The sequence below is a fragment of the Alligator sinensis genome, unplaced genomic scaffold (genome assembly GCF_000455745.1).
Source record: "Alligator sinensis unplaced genomic scaffold, ASM45574v1 scaffold566_1, whole genome shotgun sequence".
In the NCBI taxonomy this organism is placed as follows: Eukaryota; Metazoa; Chordata; order Crocodylia; family Alligatoridae; genus Alligator; species Alligator sinensis.
The window spans coordinates 1,580,334-1,604,950 of record NW_005842017.1 but is presented as its reverse complement, the minus strand read 5'-3'; the positions used below and the strand labels follow the sequence as shown (position 1 = coordinate 1,604,950).

Below are 24,617 nucleotides of genomic sequence, written 5' to 3'. Positions count from 1 at the left end.
AAGAACCTAGCAAGACCTCTTGGAATAGGATTTCCTCTGTATTGCAAATGGCAGCAAAATGATTGCAGATAGTGGAGTGAGTAGGTATGACAGGATGTGCACCAAGGAGTAGATCCTATCAAGGAGATGTCACTGTGTTGGAGTTGCTTTTCTGACCATTATCATACATTAGTATTCTGGAAGGGAATCTCAAGGAAATAAAGAGAATGTGTATTGATGCAAACTAGTAAAATGTTATCTTTATATACTCTTAGGGCATACAATGCCTGTATTCTATCAGCCTTTGAAGAACAAGTTCAAATTATGCTTTTCATGTCAGGTCCTTTTACAAAAAACAAGTTGCTGTCAATATGAAGCTTGTAATTTGTTTTCTGCTGTATAGAAAAACTTTGAGAGCCTCCTCTTAGATGGGGCTCTTAAGACATGTGATTCATATCCCTGATGAAAATTGTTACACAGGAGAAATTATGGGTAAATGATGGTTGGCTTGCCATTGGGGACTTTCATCTTTTCCATCCAGACTGTAAGACTCTAAATGGAGCAGACACATAGGGAAATTAGTAAGGGCCTGTGTTTCCATGATCCAAACCAGTGAAAAGTGTGATATCCTATTGAAGATGAAATATGGTACTCTGTGGAAGGCTATTGGTAGACAGCAGCTTGCTGAAAAAAGCATGATACTACTGGTAATCAAGTGAATTGCTTTGGTGTTGACATCTCACTTATTTTTCTCTTTACTACTAGGGAGAAGATGGCATTCCAGGAAATGGCACAATTGGTTTTCCTGGCTTACCAGTGAGTTTCTTTTGCTATCCAGAAAATATTGGGCAATCACTTACAGTTCTGCTGTTCCTCTAGTTTAACACACTGTCTTCCTATCCTTCCCAGGGTTATCCAGGGGACAAAGGAAATCCTGGAGTTAATGTAAGTATGCTTCCGGCTCTCATATCTAAGCAGCGAGTTTTGCATGTGCATTCTGGCTATGCCTGCTAGGATTTTTCACAGCTAGCCATTGGCTTGCAGAGCCTGTTGGCTTCCCATTCTATGAGATGAACCTCCCAAAGTGGGCTGATCTGCCTGCCTTTCTCATTTGAAATCCCATTTTTCTAAAAGTTTGAAATGTCTCCTTTCACCTCTGTGCTTATGCTATGTGGGGACATGTATGTGTGTGCATTATATGGGATTCTTTTTCTGGTGTAACTTGTCATAATATTAGTAGACATCAGACTAGATCTGGGGTGTGTATTTCTCAGATGCACTTTTGTGGCCTGCACTGGTAGTGAGAAGTCCTGTTTGGTGCCAGTTGGAGAGGTAGCCATGAAAAAGGAAGACTGATGCCTAGATGAGCAGTAATATTGCCCCATTAATTTTGCAGCAGCTAATGGGAGTGCTTTGTACTCATTAGCATTTCCTTTGTATTGACTGTATAATATAGAAACTACCTATCTCAACAAGATATTGTTTTTGTAACTGGGCATTATGACACTAAAACAAATCTCTTACTCCTCAAGGAGTATCTGTTCTCCCACAATAGGCTAAGGAGTGGACATGTTACTCAAACACCGGAATTTTATTGAAAAGTGTTATTGTTGTCAACTTTCAGGGCACAAAGGGATATCCAGGTCCTAGAGGTGATGAGGGAGATGCTGGAGACCCTGGGACTGATGTGAGTAAAGAGTGAGATCAGTATCACTTTCTATGTAAAGCTGAATCATTTCCTGAAAAGAACATGGTCCAGAAGTTTTGCTCCTATTCTATAACTTCCAGCCATGCCCCTGACGTGTTCTAAGAATATGTAGCATCATTTTGTTCAGACATCATATGCTGCCAAATAGTTTAGGGGTTGAGGTAGGTACTGTATCTAGATCTGTGTTTTTTTCTGTAAGAAAAAAAATCATAACTGACAGACTGGAAACCTGGTGTCAATATTCTCCTTCAGATAGCTTCATCCTGAAGCCAAGGACCCTAAAAGTGTGCCAGAAGCAGATGTCATTGGTGATGTACCTGAATTTAGGTTTGAATAGACAGGAAGCTTGGCAAGCTAGCAACTGAGTACACTGTATCACAGGAGAAGCAGATAGTTGACAGTGTGAGACTAGCTGTCTCAACATTGGCTAAGAACATCAGTCATGTGGTCTAAGTCTTAGAAGCATCCTCACAGTCAAAGTCTTAGAAGAAGTCAATGAAGATGGAACATGTTCAAGTACTTGTAAGTGAAGAACCATGGAGCAGTACCAGTACCTCCTAATAGGGTTGTGGCCATTGCCGAGCTTCTCATGTGGAGGAACCATATGGAAGAGAGCAAGAACATTCTTTCTCATTTTCATTTCAAGAGCATAAGGAAGTAGAGAAGCCTGAGCAATTTATCCTCCCTTCCCCAGCACCAGCACCAGCACGCATGGCTGGCATAAACTCTGCATTTGTCTTTGTAAGTGAAGAGTAAAAGATTCCTTGTTTGAGTTTCCTTACCAGATAGGTAGGGCAGCCACTGCCAGCTATGTTCTGCTACATTCTCTTAAGGCATTACATTGGGATACTACGTTTAAAACTTCTTGTTATATGTATCCTTGCCAGAAAGAGAGGTAAAGGCCTTCCTGGAACATATGCTAGAAGGGATCATTTCAAGCTGAATAGTGTGGCTTGCAGTGCCATAACTGCTCTCAGAATTGTTTTTAAAGCTGTGGCACATCATGTACTCTACCAGTAGCTTAAGGGAATACAGTTTATATATGTTGCCTGTGAACTAAGTATTTTTTTAAAAGGGCCCTTCTGGCAAGATGCTGAAACTTTAGTATCTCACCCAGGAGGAACTTTATGACTGGTAATACTCGTTGTGGAAGTGTTCCTCTTGCAGGAGAGTTCACTTTATGTTCCTAGTAATAGAAGAGTATAGTGCACCCCCTTGTACTGTCCCTCAGGTCTGGAGCTGAGCTGCAAAGCAAAATTTGCAAAGGAAAATCTAAAGGTAATTACAGTTTTGGATGTTTGCATCTTCTTCAGGAAACTGCAATTCAGCCCCTTAGAAGCAATCCTGAAGCTTTGGAAGCACATATACAGGCTGGGACTGATTACTCCACCAGCGTGATCTAGGGGCGCACTGGCACCTTGTTTGGTCATGCCAGAGCCAAAGATTAGAAAAGAAATGTAGAAAGCATTGGGACTGAAGACAGTAAAATTGACTGCAAATTTAAAGTGGGCTCAGAACTGTCACATGCTCAGCCTAACAGCTCAATAGCAGCCAGGCATCCCTGTCCTGAGAGCTGGTTCTCTTACAGCCTCACAGCAGACAGAAAAAGTGTCATACTCAAGTTCACTGGTGTTTCTCCTGTGGGGCTTCTTTCTCTGAAGGTAGGCTTTGGAAAGCAGCCTGGCCAAGAAGAAAATCCCCAGATTGAAAAAGACACGAGCCTGCTCTCTGACTGTTTATTGTTTTCATTTAGATGTTTATGAGGTGCCTATGCAAAGCTCAGCCATCAGGTGCAAAGTGTTTAAAAATACACACTTCCATTTAGCCCAGTGGCCAAACTGGACTTGCCAGATTCATTTGAAGTCCTGCCGGTGTGTCTCACCATACTGTTGTTTCATATCCATTGAAAAATACAGCACAGAGGATTCTCTGTCCTGACACAACAGTGCTATGTATCAAGCACTGGCTTGTATCCAAGAAAATGTATCAAGAAATGGCTTTACACCTCAGCTTTCATTACTGAAGTTTCCAGATAGCATTCTACTGCCACAGTTCTAGTGCGTTTCATTCTAGTCTAGTTCTAAATAGTTCAAAGTTTTATCTTTGAAGAAACAGTATCTTTGCAGTTCCAGTTGCACTGAGCTTAATGGGTGTTTGCTAGTTGCCCTGGAATCCTAGGTCTTTTGAAAAATCATGGAAAATCTTCAGGATTACCCCTTCTATTTTTCTGATAGCAAGGTTGTTCATACAACAGGTGACAATGGCTCTGTGTACATGGGACGCTTACTTTGCCAAGGATCAGCATCTTCAAACATACTGCTCTGCTCCATGCAGGCTGTCTCCTAAACCAGAAATATTGGTGCCACATTCATGTGGTGCTCCATGTTTATGAATGACAATGTCAGTTAGTCTATGGCATACAAAAAAGCAACCTGTGTTGTTTCTCCTGTTTCCTTTCACTTGTGGGCAATTGACATTTTGGAATACGGTTGTTCATGGCTCTCAGTTTGAATTGTAACTATTAAGATAGGATCCAATACAATACATGGAACCCAACTTTGAAATGTTAAAAAAAAATGTGGATTGGTATAGCCAGGTATCTGTTTGATCAATTTTGGACCTGTTTGAGCAATGTTCTTTGGCAAACTTCATTGGCAGAGCTAGATCAAACTACTTTTAGCAGTGGTTGTGTTGGAACAACCTAAAGACCCACCCAGCTACCATTAAACATGCTAGTAACTGCCTTGAGTTCATTAGTGATAGGAACTTGCAGAGCTCCTAAATACAGGCACTGGCCCGTAATCTATTTGTTCTTCGCTTTGTTTGTCTTTTCCACATATTATAAAAGCATACTAGTAACTGAGAAGGGCCCAAACTTTGTCAAACATATGCTATCAATCTATTGCCATAAGTGCTTGTCAGTGAGAGTAAAGGATGCACCCTTGTCAGTGAGAGTAAAGGATAATAAGTTGGCCTTTTAGATGGAGGGGCTGTATTGACAAAATTTTGGCCATTTAATGCATGGGGACCTAAGTCACTCCTTCTCCAAAAATCCAGTGGAAAGGTTTCTATAATTCAGCAGAATTGACAAGGCTGTTTCAATCCACTCATGCAATATTGGCTTGTTCTTCTCTTGTAGAACTTAGTCCCTGGTGACAGAGGTCCCAAAGGAGCAAAAGGTTACAGAGGTCCTGAAGGACCCCCAGTAAGTATCAAAGTTCTGTGGAAGAGTTTGCATTGGAAAGCACTTCTTATTGAAATGGACAGAGCTTCTAGGAGTTCTGACTACTGAGAATTTTCTGATTAGATTCTTTAAACCCAGTGACTGTAGCACGCAAGCCTGGTTGAAAGAGGTTGTTGTCATGGGCATCAACTGCTAAAGCTTTGCCCAGTTATGCAGCTCTATGAAATCCAAAGTAAACACTCTAGGCATGTCTGTAGTATGCCAGATGACACAAGACAGCACCACTGCAAAACATGCCACACCCATTTGCTCCTACTTAACACATGGCATATGTCAAAAAAGTTGTCATGTAGCTGCTTTCAGAATTAACTGAACACACACAGGGGATGCCAGCACACCTCTAACAGTGACCACATGATGTTTTTTGGCATACGATGGGTATGGAACAGAAGTGAGTGGGCAGTAACTTTCTCTAGTACCATACGATGTAGTGTAGACATGCTGAATTGGAGCCAAGCAAAATTCAGAATTTCCCATCCTATGGGCACTTCTGCTATTTTGACATCTGGTTCCATCACAAATCAAGAGCAAAAGCTTGACATGGCACATTTTATTTTTTTGACACAATATTCTGTTTTATTTGAAAAGGTAGAAAATTTTTATTTCAAAATTTTTTATCAAAACAAAGCTTGCCAGCCCTCTCAGGACCATAAGTTTCATGTCAAGTCAGTTCACCAAGAGACAGTACTCCAACTTTAGCATATGGACATTTGAGGACTGGATGTACTTATTCTCCTCCTTGGGCATCTCAATAAAACTACAGAGTCTTCTTGCTGCTCTCTTGGTTCACCAAAATAGTTAACACTTGTTAGTTTACTTGTGGTAATAGCATACACTTTGTCAGTGAAGATGTCCTGCTCAGTGGCCTATCTTTGGGGCCATTTAAGGAGTGGAAGTGACAGACTTTGAAGAAAGGCCAGGAGTCCTATCTAGCCAGGAGTCAACTGCAATAGCAGGAAAGCAGCATGTGAGAAAGGAAGAACACTCTTGGATCAGCCAAAAGTGAAGAGGATATTTGCCTTCTTATCCAGTGTAACTCTACTGGTCTTAATCACACTTTGCTGGTATCCTCTCAGATTAAACTCTTGTCAATTGAACTAGTACACAGAAGTTGGCTGGGGGTGGGGGAGGGCTTCCCTGGCAAATAGCTTGAATGGTGCCTCCCCCACCCTGCTCAGGCGGAGTGTTTAATGAGACCACTTCCAATAATGTACCTTATGGCTGTCCCCAGCCCTTTCCCACATACGGTTCCATGAAGTGCACAGAAGACAGATGTACCTGCTTGAAGTAGAGCCTCATGAGCTGAAACCCTAGCCTAGAGGGAAAACTACTTTTCCAGACTCTGCTTTGTGTTACTTAACAGATAGTCCAAAGATAACCGCAAATGGCACTGGTTCCTCTCTTAATCTTCGTTTTACTGTTTTCCTTTGACAGGGACCTCCTGGACCCGGGGGGCCTTCAGGGCCAGATGTGAGTGAAAGAGATTTTGTACACTTTCTTTTTAATTTCCTCCATCTGTTTTCAGCTGCCCTTGGCTAAAGCACTTCAGAAAATGTATTCCTCTAGGAAGCTGTTAGATAGCAGCAAACAGAGAGAAGCTCCCAGGAGGGTTTACATAAACTCCAGACACCTTCAGGAGGCAAAGCCTAGTGATGTCTTCTGGATCACTGTCCCAATTCAAGTTCCCTGCCAAAATGAAGGAAATAAATCCACTCTGAACTGGTGGAACTGGAAGCCCATTTGTTCAGATAGGGTTATGGGCTTGTGTTTCATCTCCTGATAAAGGCAGAGCAAATGCAGAATTTTGCATTTACCATGAGTTTCATGGAATCCGCCCACACAGGGGAATTGACTCTGATTTTTCAGAGATTATTGATGACTTCATACACTGATGAGCTTGCAGTGTGTGCTGTGATCAGGGCACAATTTCCAGTCCAGTAATCACTGGATACGAGAACAAATGACCATCCATGACTAGTGCTCCTGCATTTAAAGCAGGATGGAAGCTGCCATGGATGGCCATAGCAACAGGTTTTACCAGTTTTCAGCAAAGTACTGGCTCTCACCTGCTGTGGGTTTAGTACTGTTCTTTGTGACATTTGTATTCAAATCTAATCCCCGTTTCCAGCTTTCCTAGGATTGAATTTTGAGAAAACAATGCCCAACTCTGGAGACACCAATGCTTACTGGATAGCAATTCCTCTCTTGTTAGGCCTAGGGAATGAGGAAGTCTTTTCTTGGCCATTCAACTTTTTTTTCTTTGTTTTTAGGAATGTGAAATTTTAGACATCATAATGAAAATGTGCTGTGAGTATGTGTTCCTTTGCTCTATGCCTGTCAATTTGTTAAACTAGTTAGCACATATAGCCTAGCCACCCAAAAGACTATGAGCTAGAAATATCCTTTGGGTTATGCAATAAAAGCCCTTTTGAGAACTGATGACACTACAGAAAGAGCCTGGGTTTGCTGGGTCTGGAAAAGGAAAAAAGAGAATTTTTTTTTTAATATTCTGGCATTAAATTGTTCACGGACAAAGGCCTGCCATTCTTCTACAATACGACTCCTAGGGCATCTCCAGATGTGCATGGACATTTGGTTCTCTGGTGATAAGTAGTGATGGTATACCTTGCACCACCACTTCTTGTCCCTGGGGAACGCCTGTGCCACGTGCACTTTGGCACCCAGTAAGTTGCCCTGGGTGGCATAGGGAAGGCTGGGGCCAGCACTGTGCTGGCCCCAGCAGCCTTACCTGCAGTCCTGGGGGCCTCCTAGACCTGCAACCATGGTGATTCTGCCGGGCAGATGCTGGCCACCAGCTGCAATGTGGCTCTGAGCGGCCCAGCTCTGCTTTTTAGCAGCACATGCCACCCAAGTGTGCACTGCTTCAGGGGTTTTTTTTCTGAAAATTTTTTTTGACCCCTGGATATCCAGGGGTCAAAAAAAAAACATGGAAAAAAAAGCAGAGCAGCGCATGGTTGGGTGGCATGCCCTTGCAGTGCAGAGAACTCTGAACTGTGCGGTATGTGGCACTGGAAATGTGTTTGCAGCACCACATACCACATGACCGCACTCTGTCTGGACGCACCCCTAGAGCAGAAGCTGGCTGCTTTGCTTGGCTCTGTGTAGGTGGACCAAACTCTCTGGCTTGGGAAAATTTGTTCAGTGCTCTAAGCCTGAGTGCGAGAAGAGTCATATTGCATTGTGACAAACAGACAGTCATGATGCCCTTAGGCCCATGCCAGTGTGCTGCAGAGAACAGCTCTGTGCTAGCGTCAGATCAACTATATTGAAATAGCACTTGAGGTGGTAAGGCATCCTTATTTTCATGCACTTTCTTCTCTTGGGGTGGAGGGAAATATTACTTGCTAATGGTAAATCATTTCCTCATTAAATGAGTCATCTAAAATAACTGGAAGTCCCTGTTGTAGCCTATTTTCAGCCCACAATGAAATGTAGAACTGCCAGTCGCTGCCAGTGGTTCAGAGACATAGAACCGGGTGTGGTTCCCATCCAATATGCCATCTGATTGAGGCATTGCAGCTCAGCTTTGCAGCTGGCAAAGCAGCTGTAAGCCAAGCTCTGGACCCCAGCTTTCAGAACTTAATTTTAATATCACACATGCAAAGGCTGGGGAATGAACATGCTTAATTGCTGCACTTGCATGCACAAATCATTAATTTGCATTTGCACCTCCCAGTTAGACGTACATAAATTCCAGAATTGCATATGCATACCGGATTTGTTAATTCATGGTAATTGTACAGTCAATTACATGCACAGCTGCTCATGCAGTTTTTTGTACAATTTTTCAGCTGACTCTTGAAAATCAAGCCCTAAATATTTTTCACCGCTAAAAGGATTTTAACATCTGGAACAAGTTATCCAGAGAGGTGGTGGAATCTCAGTCCTTGGAGGATTTTAAGACCCAGCTAGACAAAGCCTTGGATGATGACATAGTTGGGGACAGTCCTCCTTTGAGCAAAAGGACTAGATGATCTCCTAAGGTCCCTTCCAACCCTAATTTTCTATGATCTCTATGAGCAGCCAGTGTAATTTTGTATACTTGTGATTGAGGGAAGGTAATGCTGCTTTCCATACATATGGTGCTAAGGAATCATGGTCAGCAGACATTAATGAATTGCCAGGGGATTCACAGTATTTGGGGAGCTGAAACTGGTCTGCCATGTAATTTACTTAACCTTTCTGGGTTTATCCTATATTTATATTTAAAAAGTAATAAATCAATATGCCTAAGAATAGAATGTGGCTACATATATTGTTTCAAACCTCCTACTACCTAATGCACACTAAACTGCAGAATGTGATAAAGAGATCATATTTAGAAAAGGTTTCAGTGCATTCTGACAATATATTATTGTTTTGTTAGAATGAGCATTTCCCAGCTTGTATTCATCCCAAAGAGGTACACCATCTCTTCCAAAATGTATTTCCTTTAGAAAATGATTGCCCAGTCCACTGAGCTGCATACACATTTGGATACTCCCTGGGAGATATTTTGCTGTGCTACTATGTCATGTAATGTATACTCTACACATACATGACAGAGCCTTTCGACCTATACATTATAACCCATTTTGTCTGATTCCTTCATAAGCCTGCACTGAGGATAGATACTGAACATCCAGGGTCTGAACCTTGGAGCCCTTTTTAAATATATCAAATGTGAGATATTTCTCCTTGAAGGAGAAATGCTTCAACTGTGCAAATCCCTCATGCTGTAATACTGTACTACAGGCAGTCTGAATTATTGTGGGAGAAAACATGCAGTATGTTATGTTTAAACATCCTCTCTCTTTCTTTCCTTTCTCCTCCAGCTTGCTGTGGTAAGTGTCATTTTACAAATGTTTTAAGAAGGTTTTGCTAGTTCTTTTGCTTGTTTCCAACCCACCTTCCTTCCTGTACCCACAATCACTAGCTAGGCAATGAAATCTTGTAGTATGGAATGAGCTGTGAGAACACAGAAAAAAAAGAACCAAGGATGAACTAAATTAGGAAAAGCTTGGAAGGGAGGGGGCAGGACAATATTTGGAAGGCTGCAAGGCCTTGCACATATATTTGCTGGCTGGAGGAAAATAAGCATCCAACTGACCCATGCCAACAATCGTTAGGAAATCATTTCCCACCCTTTCTGTACTTGCAAGCGAATCAAGCACTGGACATGTTTTAAATCCAGAGCTACCTTCAACTCCCAAACCCTGCAGGGAGGAGAGAGTTGCAATTTAACTTCCCATAAAGTCTTGATGGACTGGGTAAGAATCCAAAGGCATTGGGGTACTGCCCAGGGAAAACTGCGCTGCTTCATCAAACCCAGATGGCACAGTCATTTTCTAGCTGAGTTGGCTTATTAGCCTATGCTTGCAGCATACCAGCCTCACCTTTGTCTCTTTTGGAAAGAAATGAGGAGCCTTTAGATAAGATTCTTTTTAAACCTGATTAGAGGAGTTTTGTAGACCCTTGTCCTTTTTTAAAATGCTATGTCTATTTTACATAATGTGTAAGGCACAGAAGGGTCAGAACAGGCTTTCGAGTAATCAACAGGAAAAAGAGCTAAATAAATCTCCAAATATATGTTCAGTGATTTCAGTGCTTTCTTTTGTGTCGCATCTTCTGTAGCAGCAAGGCAAACACATCCTTATGGATGCAGCAGAGTCCTCTGCTTGGTTGTGTAATCTATACTGCAAAATATTATGCTATATTAAAATGGCTAAGGCGTATAAAACTAACCCCTCTCACCTTGTTCCTTGCTGCAGAGTGCACATGCGGCCCTATCGATCTTCTTTTCGTATTGGACAGTTCAGAGAGTATTGGCTCGCAAAACTTCCAAATTGCCAAGGATTTCATCATTAAAGTCATTGACAGGCTGAGTAAAGATGAACGTGTAAAGGTGAGCTTTTTGCATGCCACCAACGTGTATTGTGTCCAGAATGGGGAAGGCTTTACAGGTAGGGCTGGCCAGATGACAATCATTCTACTTTGTAGAAGATGTTGGGGGTCATGACCATTGTTTTCATTCTCTGCTGGTTCAGAGACAAGGCCTTTTGAAATAATGGGGGGAGTGGGGGAAGGAGAGGCAGAGAGAGAGAGAGACCCATGCCAGAAGGATGCCAATATCAGACTGTATACAGACCCCACCTAGGATGTGAGAGACCCAAGTTTGAGCTCTCATTCTGCCCGGTTTGAAACATAGGCTAGAACCCAGTCCCAGATGAGCATGCGAGCCACTAGGCAATAGTATCATTCTGCACTTCTCTCACCTTTTGGAGCTGTTCACCTATGTGCCAGTAATTAAATATTTAGACTTGTAACTAAATATGACCAGAGACAGAGGATCACTCTATTGCTTATGGATTAGAGGACTTGTCTGGAAAATGCAGGTTCATATCTCTGCTCTAAGTCAGGGGACCCCAGTACAAGGCCTGTGTCTAGTACAATAGGTGAGTGCCCTAGCCACTGAGATGTTAGCTATTCTGGAAATGCCATTATAGGCCTAAGAATATATTATAAGAATGGGTATGTTTCCCAGAAGCACTTAATCTTTGACAGAAAATAAGTTTCTCTGAAAATGTCTTAGCTGCTGCAGCGCCCTGGCAAAGTAATCCAAATCCTATCCAAAGTTGCTCTAAGGTATGACAAGGGCAGACTACAATTAGAGGAAGCACAGAGGTGGTTTAAAGACACTTTTCCCTACCTTCATCTCTTACTCACACTGAGCCCAACTTGGCCAAAATGGAGGAGGATTGGAAGGGATTACCACTGAATACTTAAAGAAGTATAGACCTAGGACTACAGAAACAAGCCCTCTATTCTCCCAGAAGGGTATGAGCCTGCTTGTGAGGCCCTTCCTTCGTTCATGCTCATTCAGTGACAAACTCTAGGACTTCGCAAGCAGATCTAGGCATCACAGGCACAAAATGAGTTACAGGTTGGATTTTTTCTGGACTCCTCAGGGTCCCATGCCAGCCCCAGGGGATATGTTGCCTTCTTACTAACATTTGGCTCAAGAACTTCCATTTTGTTTCCAACCATTGTTCAACAGTTTGAGGCTGGGGAATCACGTGTGGGCGTTGTGCAGTACAGCCATGACAACACCCAAGAGTTGGTGGCAATGGGTGATGCCAACATTGACAACATTGGAACCTTGAAGCAGTAAGTCTATAGATTGAGTAGCTGCATGTCCATCGGAGGTCAACTATGTGCCCTATTTGAGTGGTTATGTATCTGCATATAACGCTGCTTGTGCCTCTGGATTGATGAGTCGTGACAGCGTAGAGACTGCTGAGCACTCTAAAAGTGCATATCGATTAGGGCTGCGTGAAATTTTGCTGGCCATTTTGTTTCGACACGGTTTCAACTCATTTTGAGGTTGAAACTGCAAAATCAAAATGAAACAAAGGTTGTCGAAATAGCCTCAAAACAAAACAAGGCTAGTCGAAATGTTTTGAAAGTCGAAATATTTCAACCATAGCTCTGGGGATGGGAAGTCAGTCCAGCGCAAGATCCGGCACGGTACGGGAAGTACCTCCTTCTAGCAGCTGGGCTGCCTTCCCATCCCCAGCAAAACGTTGAAACAACGTTGAACGAGCCTTTCTGTTTTGATGGAACAGAAAGGAACAGCTGTTTTGAATCAAAATGAAATTCAAAATGGAATGCTGTTCCCTCGAACCATCAAAACTGAAGGCAAAACGGAACAGCGCCGTTTCGCACAGCCCTAATATCAATGACTCGCAAATTGCATCTTATTGTTTGCACATTGCAGCCATTGCCCAAAATTGGTACATGGGGAAGGCTCAATCCCCACAGAAGATTCAAGAGATCAACATGTAATCTTACAGACCAGAGGGGCATGATTCAGCTTGACCCCTGCTTCACCTTATGAAAAGAAGCAGCATGGGTTCCCATCCTCATCAGCTCCTATCTTTGCTAGGCCTCCTGTGGTAAAACCAAGTGTCTTTATCTTGATTTGGGAAACAATCTGGCATTGTTTCCTTTAATTTTCACTCTCATGGAGGCCTAGTCATGTTCCAATCATGAAGGGCCACATCACCCAGGACACTTAGTAGGCTGAAGACTCTGGTGCAAACCCTGGGTTGGAAAAACCAAAAACTTGCTGATTGTCAGTTCCACTGCACTGCACCAGAGGTTTGAACCAGCTCTCATGCATGCTGGGGGTGGGACTGAAAATCAGCTGATTGTCAGTCCCAGCCCCAGCACCACACCAAAACCAGTTCAAGGTGCTGGTGAGGTGTGAGGGATGGGATTAACAATCAGCCACGTAGTCTGGGCATCAGAGGGGATCTCACCATGTCATCTTCCTTTGAAACATCCTTGATTGCCAGTCGCAATGCAATCACTCATATGATACTGGTTTGGTGGCTTTCACCAAACTAGCTGAAATCATGGAGAATCTTGAGTTCCAGCTTGCAAAGGTGCCCTGCCTGCTAGATACCCTCCCCACTCGCCTCACTTGGATGGCTTCCACAGCATAGTTAGCTTGAAAGTGGCAGTAGATGCAGGGTCTGCTTGACTTAATCTTACTGGAGGCACTCATGGAATTCAAATGGGTGGGAGGTGACAGCAACCATCAGCCAAACTGGGTTTTTGGTATGAAGCCAATAGAGGCGCCAAGAGCTGCAGGATCTTTCCAGACTCTTCTTGGGGGATATTGGACGGGATTTGTCCCCTCAAACCTCAGAGCACTAGGTTCAGTCCAGAGAGCTAAGGTGCTCCTCAGACTGTCTCCATGAAAGGCACTGGGCCTCTACACCAGCCCCATGCTCCCCGGCTGCTCCCCCAAACTCTGACTGCCCCTGAGAATTCCTTAAAAGGGGTAAGGGGCACAGCATGAAGGGTATCTACAAGGCAACAAGTGCAGCCTCCGTTATATTGGCATCCCTGTGGATTCCCCATGGTGCAAGTAACATATAGATGCCCAGGCCCATCTTTGTGGGGTATAACTCTGAAGCAGCAGGGGAAAGGATTGCAGAGACTGCTCTGCTACACGAACTGGCAGGGCATAATCACATATGTTCCTGTGCTCTGCCTTTTCCTTCTGGCCTGTGCTCTATAGGGCTCCTCTCTGGAAAGCAGCAGCAACAGGCTGCCCTATGGCAATACACACCAGGACAGTTATGCTACTGTGATTGTGACAGTAGGCTCTTACCTCTGTCCCCAGTGAGCCAGAGGAGATGGGGAGGGGCTCTTCCAAAGTACAAGATTGACAGTGGGTGGCATATTATTTCCTTTGAGTGGGCATAGTCCCGTCTATGGCATATCTCTGCACTGCTCACTGCAGCCCCATTTAGCAGCATATCCAGTCAGAACCCTCTTTGACAGCTTGTCTGAGTCTCGAGTGGCAGCCATGCCCATAGATACTCAATTGTTGTGTGATACTAAGTACTGTATGTGACATAGTATCATTGAATACACCAGCATGCATTTGCCACAGCCACTCTACCATTGTACATGTTATTTGTTATGCCAGTAGAAGCTAAGCCTGCAACTTATGCTAGTAGAAGCTCCTGCAACTTAACTAATCGGGTACCTGAATTTGACCAGTTGTGGAACCAGGATTCAAGCTTCATGGGTCCCTGGCATGTGCATGCATGTAATGCCCAAGTCCCTGGCTCTCACCCACAAAATTAACTGAGAGTGGCTCTCAGATTTGCTGGCAAACTGTAAGCCAGAACAATCCTTGTTCTCTGTGAAGAGGATTCTTTCTTTGCTAATGATATGGCCAGGAAGTAACTCTTCCTGTCCCACACTACAAACGTTTCAGCCACAGCACTCGCTCAAGCCATGAAGACATTTGACTTCTATGACATTCGCAGCTGAGGACCATCTGGGAACCGGAGCCATTCAGTCTGAGCCTTATTTGCTGTTGTGCTTGCAGAGCTGTGAAGAACCTGAGGTGGATAGCTGGTGGGACCTACACTGGAGAAGCCCTGCAGTTCACCAAGGATAACCTGCTGCGACGGTTTGCCTCAGAAAGGAGGGTTGCCATCGTCATCACAGATGGCCGGTCAGACACTCTGCGCGACACCGCCCCACTCTCCTCGCTCTGTGATGTCACCCAGGTAATGGGAAAGAGGATTGTCCGGGCCTGGACCTAGGCAGCCCTTTTTGCCTTATCAGTCAGGAAATGTGAAGCATGAGAGTTTCCACAGTGCAAGGGGGCAGGCTGGTTCTGAGCAATGGCGACAGTCTGGCCCGAGGCAGAGTGAGCTTTCCCCCACATTCATATACACGTACATCCAAAGAGCACGAGGAGCTGGTGTTGGTATTACTGGGGAGCAATTGTTCATTAATGAGAGACTGTGGCTTCAGGCCTACACATGATCTCCATCTTCTGATTCTGCCCTTCTTCTTTTCCCTCCATACATGTCGTCTTAGACCAAAACATTTTCAAGTCAGGGGCTGCATCTGTTTTCATAAAGCACTTAGCACCATATGAGCCCAGTTCTTATCTGCACTCTTTAGGCACTACTAGGGTCTGAATAAATAACCAGGCATAACCAACAGGTTGGAATACCACAACAAGTTATCCTTGTCTTGCAGGTGGTTTCTCTTGGGATTGGTGATATTTTCCGCACGCCCCCTAACTCTGAGCAGTTAGGGGTAATTTCTTGTCAAGGCACATCCCAGAAACCAGGACTATCTGTTCAAAGAGACAACTATGCTGAACTGTTAGAAGACAGTTTCCTGCAAAACGTCACCGCACATGTCTGTAAAGGTAGGTTACATCGTGTGTCTTTCTGGGGATAGTTGAAGTCAGCTAAGCTTTGGCTCTGGGCTGGTGCCTCAGAACTGGGAGTGCAGCAGGGGCAACAAGAAACATGAGCCAGGAGAGTGGCTGACCTAGCCTGACTGATGATTTGGAGTGGGAGTGGCCCTGATGGCATCCCAGATGATTATGTTCTCAGTTAGTGCCATAATGTCAGACATGGTGCGCTCTAAAGTCAGGATAAAAGTTCAGCCCTGATTTGAATGAATGAAGGGATTCTACCATTTCCCTTGCCTTTGCTGTAAGGACCAAGCCCACCCTGTGATATGGAGCCCGTCTTGTAGAGGAGAAAGGAGAGAGAGTTGGTTTTCCACAGCCAGGGCAGGACGAGCTAGGTTGGCTGCCCCATTCTAAGTTTCAGGAACAAAGTCTACTGACAATGTCTGTTAGTACATCATAGCCCTACAGGTGCGTGTCCGGACCTCATCATTGGATGGCATGGACAATGCCTGGAATGCAGTCCCATTCCTTTTGGAACACAAGGAGATGTACATTGCAGCATGGTACTATCCCTAGGCCATGCCAAGGCCATCCTGGCTTTGCTGCCTGTGAAGCTTACTTATTGCCACGTAGAAATAACTTCAGAAGCAGTAAAGCCAGGAGACATCTGAAAAAAGGTGTGCGTATGGGGGGGTGGGGGGAAGGGTGCCAGTCAGTAGAAGCCTACTTTTTCTACTGACTGGCACCCTTCCCCACTACACACACACACCTTTTTTCATATGTCTCCATTTTTTACAAGGGTGACATTTGAGCAGATGAACTGAAGCATGTAACACTGGTATTCAGAGATATACCTTGAGTCATTCAATGGTATAGCAACATGGGTTTGTGCAATAAGACCTGGTTAATGGTGCTGGCATTCCACAGTGTCAGCACTACTGTGTTTATTGGTCACCAAAGGGCAGCAGGGAGTGTCACATATCTGTTTTAGTGACTAATGCCAAGTAGCACCATTTTGAATAGTTTTTTATGATCAGGCTCCCTGCCTTTTGCTCTCGGGGTACCACCAACAAGCCATCTGTCTCATATCCAGCAAGGTAGACCAAGACAGGAAATTTTCTGAGTGAGTGATGTCATTTAATATGATGTGTTTTGCTCCATTTCTTTTACAGAAAAGAAATGTCCAGACTACACCTGCCCAAGTGAGTACTTACTGTGAATGAAATGCATCAGAGGCAGGGGGGCAGGTTGGAAAGCAGAGGTGTGGGAGTAATGTTACCTCTGCTGGAATCCAGGGAATCTGAGAGAGCGTTTCTGAAGAGAAAGGACCACCCAATAGGACCTGCATGGGTACAAATCCTGAGTCTCAGACTAATTAATATATTTGCTGGGCTCTACTATTGAATAGTATTGAACAGTGTTGTAGTATTGGACAGAGGCAACCAAGTTTAGAATGACAGCAGCAATGGGAGAACTTCAGCATGATGCATACATATCAGCCAATGAACATGAGAGGGCCAGAATAAGGCAAGTCAGAACAGGTTGCCTACAGCATAGCTACAGACCATTGGCCGGTCACTTTCTAGTGATGCAGACAAGTTGGTTCAAACAAGTAATTATATTTCAATGACTAAATCACAGTGATCAAAGCAACATTAACTTCATAATTCTCTGAGGAGGGAAAAGCACATAAATTTAGCAGGCTAACAGTAAACTTTAGAAATGGACATTAAAAAAAAACATGTGGAATTTTGTCAAAATCACTTGGAAGTCAAAAATTAGGCAGATAGCATTCTTAAGCCAACTATGAAATATAATTGAAACAAATAAAATACAGTCTTAGAAAGTGTACACATCTTTAGCTCAAAAGACAGCCCAAAGTCAAGTAAATCAACCTGGTGTGTTAAATTATAAGGGCTAATAGATTTTTCAAGCCAAAAAAATGTCCAGGAGTCCAGTCCTCCAGGGAGCATGGAGAGGTAAAAGGACAAGATCAACTATGAAAGGAGGCTTACAGAGAACTGTAAAATAATCAGAGAATAAATTTCTTAGGACATTCAGAAACAGGAAGCCTGAGAGGTGACCACTGCATGCACTGGGCTGTGGTGGGGAGAAGGATCATCTGAAGAGAGTAAATAACAATGGACCTTTCTCTGCACAGTCATTTTTGCAGGTTCAGCTGATATCACGCTCCTGGTGGATGGCTCCACCAGTGTTGGGAGTAAGAACTTTGAGACCTCCAAGTCGTTTGTGAAGCGGCTGGCAGAGAGGTTCCTGTTGGCAAAAAAGGGTTTGGGTGACACAGTGCGTGTCTCAGTTGTTCAGTACAGTGGTAAAGGACAGCAGAAAAACGAGGTGGAGTTCTCACAGAACTACACAGTGATTGCCGATGCTGTTGATAAAATGCAGTACATGAACGACGCCACAGATGTCAATGCAGCCATCAGGTATGTCACCAGTGTATATCAGCAGACTTCCCCGTCTGGTGTCAAGAAGAATGTCCTGATCTTCTCGGATGGTAACTCCCAAGGGATCAAAGAAACAGACATAGAGAAGGCAGTGCAAGATGCTCTGAATCAAGGCCTTGAGATCTATGTGCTAGCAGTGGGCAACCAAGTCAATGAGCCAAACATCCGCGCCCTTGTCACTGGGAAGAGCAGAGTTTATGATATGAGCTATGGGGAGCGCCATCTCTTCAGAGTACCTGACTACCATTCCCTGCTGCGTGGTGTCTTCTACCAAACAGTCTCCAGGAAGATAGCTGTTGACTGAATTGCAGAATGCCCCTCCACCGGTCTGAAAGTGTCAGGCTACATATGCTTTATTTCTCTTAAGAATGAAAAAGTTAGCAATACTCTTGATCAACCTGATGAACTTGTGTTTCCAGGAAAAGCCATAATACCAGGGTCTGTCTGTGCACTACCCCTTCTCCCTTGCTTTGGAGCTTTAATTTTATCCCTTGTATGTTCATTCCCCTGAATATGGAAGTTCCCACCCACCTTGCAACTTCCTCCCTCTGCCACCCACAGCAGACACGCATAGGGTTCATCCCAGCTACAAGCCTCAGAACATATACTGTTCTTGCATTTCTCTGTTTTTAGGTGCAAATTAGACTGATGAGACTAATACCACTATGAATTTACCTGACTTCGCAAGGTTGATCAACCCTCTTTCTGTATATTATTAATTTTTTTCTTCTCCAAATTAAAGATGATCAGGTCACAATGTTTTTAACCCAACATCATTTTGAGAGTGAAACTTGCCAAAGCAAGCCACCATGTCTTTGGTAAGCATTGTGCAAGAAGGGAGGGGAAGGGGATTTTTGTCACAACTGGGAGGTTTGCTTCATGTCTCTAACTGGTGCAGGGAGAAGGACCTTCAAAACTGCCCTCAGCAGCGGGGTGCCAGAGTCAGATGCAAAGCGTAAATGACTTCCAGTGCCATGGGATTCAGTACAATGTGGCCCATCCATATTTCCCAGGGCAGGAATGGAGGTAATGGAGTGCATTTTGGCACTGGCTGGGTTTCCATTCACCCCCTTGGAAATGGGTGGGTAGAAATCCAATTAAATTGGCCCCACTACATTTGAACAAAAACCGGAGAATAACAATAGGGGACAATAGTGAAAAACTTCTTAAAGACACTTCTTCCGACTATTCTCACTCACACAACGAAAAAAGTGACCCCACAAATGATCTGTTGATGTGGGTTATTTTCAAAATTATTCTTCAGAAAATCTGTCAAGGCCCATTTAACAGGACTTTCAGAAGTGCCTAGGCACTTACCTCTTAAACCTAGAGAAGGAGCAGAGAGATGCTTAACTCTATAAGAGTTCCATTGAACTCTGTAGGCACCTAAGAGCCTAGACATTTTTTAAAAGTCCCACTCAATACAGTATATACTGATTTAGGGCCTAATTCAGGGACCGCTGAAGTCTATGGAGAGATCCATTTTATCTGTAGGGGACTTTGGATCAGGCTCTAAGATATACTAGCAAGCAAAGGTGCTATCCCTACCTGGGTGATGTCTGCCCTTTATGTTTACACAGTAATTTCTAAGACCATGCTGAAGATATGGTGAGGTTTCATTCAGTGTTTCCAATGGTGCTCTTGCTATGAAATTATGTGCTTCTAAAAGAAATGGCATTGATTACATGGCATCAGTGTTGCTATTCATTTTACTTTGTAATCAAGATCCATTTTACCAGCTAGTTTTATTTTATGCCTGTGTTTTACTGAAATGTGTTCACTTCAAAAGTTTGTCCAAATAAATTGTTTTCCACAGCCCTGCTGGAAATTGTCTGTGTCTAAGTTTAACACCAGGGCTAGGAACAGAAGTTCCACATAAACTGGTTTAAGTGATCAGAAACTGGTTTAAACTTGTAACAGAACAGAAGCTCAGTGCACATAAACCAGTTTAAAAATGGCTGAAACTGGTTTAAGATAAACCTGGTTGAATACAGTATCAGACTTAACTGATATTGGGTCAAACTGGTTTAAGAAACTTCTATCCCAGACCCCTTCATGGTTCAACTTAAATCACAGTCCCCCAGCATGCTTTGCAGCCCTAAGCTGGGCTGTATGCTCCAGAGAGCAGGGCTGGCCCTGCCCCTCTGCTCCCCAGCTGGGGCAGTAAGGGCTGGCTGGCGGGGGGCAAGTCCAGCTGCAGATGCAGCTTAGTCTCTAGGGGGGAACTGCCCCCCGCCCCTGAAAACCCCGGCTTGGGTCTGGGGCCAGGGAGGGGGGTAAACACTCCTTCACCTGCTCAAATTTGATGCTGGCTGCAACTGTGGACTGCAAGTCCCAGAGGTACCTGGAAGCAGGAGGAGTAAGTGATGAGCAACCGTGAAGAGTCCTGTAGCTGTAATTCTGGACTGCAAATCCCAGAGACCTCAGGGGCAGCAGGAAGAGGAAGTGAACACACAGCCAGAGAGCCATGCTCTAGCACCCTCCTTTCCCCACAGTTTCTGGCCTGAGCCATTGCAGGCATATGGCTGCATTTCATGAATCAAAGGTAAATATCTGTTCACTTCTGTTTCAATTTAATCTGTGCAGTTTAGACTAACCTGCAAAAACCGAATTGATTCAACCTTGGATTTTTGACTGTCTGTACTTAGCCCAGGAGATGGGCAAGCCCAGCAGTTTCAGAACTTGTGCTAAGAGTTGCTCAGTGGAAAATGTGGCTAACTCACAAGATATCCTGTGGGATCTTGTGAGACCTAGGATTATCTGTAGATATGCACAGGAACTTTCTACATGAACTTTCTATATGAATAACAGAGAAAGGAACCATTGCTTATTGATCATGAAATGGGCACTGATGAATTTCCTAGATTTAGAAATTCAGCAAATTGTGTATTTCAGAGATATATTGGTCCTTTATTATTGTACACATGAACACTGATGTTAAAAGAATATGACATTTTCAACATCTAGCACTCAGGTTAGGATCTGCTAGAATTCAGGTGGCTTATACAACTTTAATTTGGCCTCCTTGTGATAGGGCCCCTGCCCCGTTACTGAGATGGGGGAGCAAGCCCCTGTGAACAGAGTTGATGATGGAAGGGACCTAAGTAAGCACTCACCACGAAGTTAGTGGTGGGAGCAACATCAGGGACTAGAATCTTGCACAGGAGCACTACAGCAGCAGTAAGTCATCCTGAGGCTGAGCCAGCAAGCTGAATCAGGAAACACCTGCAGCAGTTCAGGGAGCCATGGGGCAGGTGCAGGGAGATATATAAAAACTGGCCCTAGGCCAGGAGGGGTTGGCTGGCCCTGGAGGCTGAAGGAGAAGGAGCCCTGCAGTAAGTTGCTGGCTGAGGAAAGCCTGATAGAGATCCTGCTATTCTGGATAGAGGCCAGTGATGAGCTGATGGCTGGCAGGGAATGAAACTGGCAGGGAATATGGATGGGGGATTTTGGATAGCCAGTGCACTAGAGAATTAAGTTATAGCTGGTGGGCTGTTTTGGTTTGTGTTACCTGGTGGTTTGTAGAAGGGACTAAAGGATGGTTTGGTGATCCCATTAGTGCCTGAGGGACATGTTACTGCCTTGAGCCCCACCAGGGTTCAAGCTCAAAGCAGAGCTTGGGGGGCCAGAGGGCCCAAAGCCTAGAGCAAGACAAAGCTGGGGACCAGGGGCCCCAGCACCCAGGAAGGGCAGAGACAGGGGCCCAGCAAAAGCAGACTCAGTAGCCAGATGGTCTTTAATTATATGATCCCCTGCTGTTGTTTCTACAGGACCCTGTTTCATTCGGTGCGCAGATAGATGGTAATCACTAAATTAGCGGACATTCAATACTTTCTCCTCCCTCCTCACTGGCTAGAGACAGACATTCAAAAAGTCTGAATTGATTCAATATTTGCAGGTTAGTCTAACCTGCAAAGCTTGAACCAATTTGGAGGTGAATAGACATTCCCTTTTCATTCCAGAAATGCAAGCACATGCCTGCAGTGGCTCAGGCTAGAAGCCGGGGAAAGCTAGACCAGCCTTCCCTTCCCTTTCACAGCTCTGAGCTGGGAAGGGCAGAGGCAGGCAGGACACTGATTAGCCCAGCAGGGAATTGATAACAGTGTTTATCAACCATAACTCAGTGTTTAGCACCCCATTAAGAAAACAACAGAGGGGCATTACCAGCTACCTGTTGAAGGTACCTCTGGTCCCTGCCTTTGTCATAGCAGGGACCAGTGAGCCAGTACGTGGTCTACTAGCTAATACACAGATACCTTTCAGGAAGGCAGAGGGGAGGGGAGAATTCCTGCTTAGCAGGGAGTGGGGGGAGGGTAGGGAGCAGCCTGCATGTCTCCAGTGGAGCTGCAGCCAGGGAGCAGAGGGGAGGGGCCAGCCCTGCTGTGGAGCAGAGAGCCCCATCCAGCTTAGAGAGGATGCTGGGGGAGTCTGCTTTATCTTAAACCAGCAAGGGGTCTGGGACAGACATTGCATAAACTGGCTTGACCCAAATTAGTTAAGTCTGATACTACATTCAACCAGGTTTATCACTAACTGGTTTCAGCCATTTTCAAACTGGTTTATGTGCACTGAACATCTGTTCTGTTACAGGTTTAAACCAGTTTCTGATTACTTAAACTGGTTTATGTGTAATGTCTGTCCTTGGCCACTGTGTCCTGTCTGACCTTGCTCATTTCCTATTCTTCAAACCCTGCTTTGAAGATGCACATTCATTTCCTCACAGGCTTTTCTTCAGTGCGTATTACTATAAAATACTGAGTGGTTCACAAACATTGTTGACTTTATCTTTACAAGATGCCCCTCGAATATTAGGGAAGGGCATTAGCCCTTTTTTACAAATGGGAATGCAGAGACATAAAGGCTATGTGTCCAGTTAGAACCTGATATCAACAGTCAGGAAACCTGAATAGAGAAGGGGGGAATAGAAAGCCTAGAACTACATTTCTTTGTCCAATTTTAAAACCTCTAACCTATTCCCTGTTATCTTCAAACAAGCAAGCAAGCAAAATAAATCCCTCCCCACACTCATTCATCTTGGATGCTAAGACTGCTGTCAAATGTTCCCTTATTAGACCTTCCTTCTCTACCTTCAAAGCAAATCCTAGGAAAAGGACACACAAATTGATGTTGGGCCTGTCATCTTGCTGTAGGTAATGTTGCTGCTCCCAGCACTACTGCAGCTCTCATGTCTGAGCCTCTTTGTTGTAGCAATACCCAGTGCTAGGTTTGGCTGTAATGGGAAATGAGAGTTCTCAGCATCTCTGGCAATTGGAGCATTTTGATATAGAGACCTAGATGTTAGGCTGGGCATCTAAATTCATGCTCCTGTGTTTGAAAAATGTGGCCTGAGTTTGTCTGATATTTTCTCTACTAGAAAATAGTTTCTCTTGTCTAATTGTTTTATGTCTTTTTTCCCCCCCAAGACAAGTGGCTCTCAAGCTATGCACCCACAAATGCTTTAAAATATAACATAACACTCAGAGGAAAACTTTGGCTAAAGAATTTCTCCAATGGATGCACCATCAATGACTGCAATAATGCTATTAATGTAGGTGTTGATAAAGCATTTTCATTTAGCACAAAGCTAGCACAGTAGTTCATTACACTGAAGTGCAACGTTGCCTGGTTGAGTCTTTATCAGAATTTGGCCTTAATAGTTACAAGATGAACTACTGTCACTAGAGTTCAAAGAGCAGCTCTGGCAGCATTCTCAGCTATAGGTAATAATTACCTATAGGAAACATCTGTTAGAAAGGGGAAAGATGATGCACTGCCCACTGGGATACTCAACAACTTGCTGGGCAGCAGTGAATGCCAGGACACACAAGACCTGTTTCTTCTCTTCCTGCTTAGGAAAAAGGGTGATTCTCTTCCATGGCAAATGATGGCCTTGTGGATAGTGACCTTGTGGATAGTGGGGAAGAGCCTTGTAATAAGGCTTTTGCTGCCATCTCCCACAACAGTTTGGTGGTAGATGGGACAACAGTCCTTGCTGGTTTCATTTAGCCCAGCACTGCTGGCCAGTTCACTCCAGCAGGCTTTTGGTGCTGAGAGAAGGCATGGAAGGGGGCAATGGCCCTGCTGCTTGCAACCATTCTTGGACACAGTGCAGGTCTTGCTCTGATAAGGGATGTCCTCAAAGTATGTCACTGCTCACAATGGGCAGCTGCTCCCACTCCCATGTGATCACAGGCTTGGTCCTCCATCCTCTGCTAAAGCATCACTGTCAAGCCACACAGAGAGACCATGAGGGTGCCTGTACTAGGGAGCTTTCCACTCCAGCTCCTTCGAAGAGCACCGTCTCCAATCCTTTCTGCAGGAGGTGAGGCAAGGCAACAGTTCAAGTAATATCCTCCTGGAGATGGTCACCAAGGAGGCTCCTGAGGAGAGGCCAGAGCCATGGAGTTTTTACAGTTCAGTGGATATGGATAGTGCACGTATTAGATAAGCTGCCATAGAGATGAGATTTGCCCAAGT

The 24,617-nt window shown here is 44.3% G+C and overlaps 1 protein-coding gene across 1 annotated transcript in view; it reads left to right on the top strand.

The window, feature by feature from the left end:
* COL6A1 (collagen type VI alpha 1 chain) overlaps positions 1-19,961 on the top strand; it is an 83,220-nt gene extending 63,259 nt beyond the window's left edge. The window contains exons 23-35 of the mRNA XM_006022069.3: positions 745-795; positions 889-924; positions 1,604-1,666; positions 4,827-4,892; positions 6,366-6,401; positions 7,202-7,238; positions 9,767-9,775; positions 10,703-10,836; positions 11,989-12,098; positions 14,842-15,025; positions 15,507-15,681; positions 16,845-16,874; positions 17,834-19,961. Of these exons, the coding sequence (XP_006022131.1) occupies positions 745-795; positions 889-924; positions 1,604-1,666; positions 4,827-4,892; positions 6,366-6,401; positions 7,202-7,238; positions 9,767-9,775; positions 10,703-10,836; positions 11,989-12,098; positions 14,842-15,025; positions 15,507-15,681; positions 16,845-16,874; positions 17,834-18,444 (1,542 nt within the window). The 3' untranslated portion in view covers positions 18,445-19,961. The remainder of the gene's footprint in view (positions 1-744; positions 796-888; positions 925-1,603; positions 1,667-4,826; positions 4,893-6,365; positions 6,402-7,201; positions 7,239-9,766; positions 9,776-10,702; positions 10,837-11,988; positions 12,099-14,841; positions 15,026-15,506; positions 15,682-16,844; positions 16,875-17,833) is intronic.
* The last annotated feature ends 4,656 nt before the right edge of the window (positions 19,962-24,617 follow it).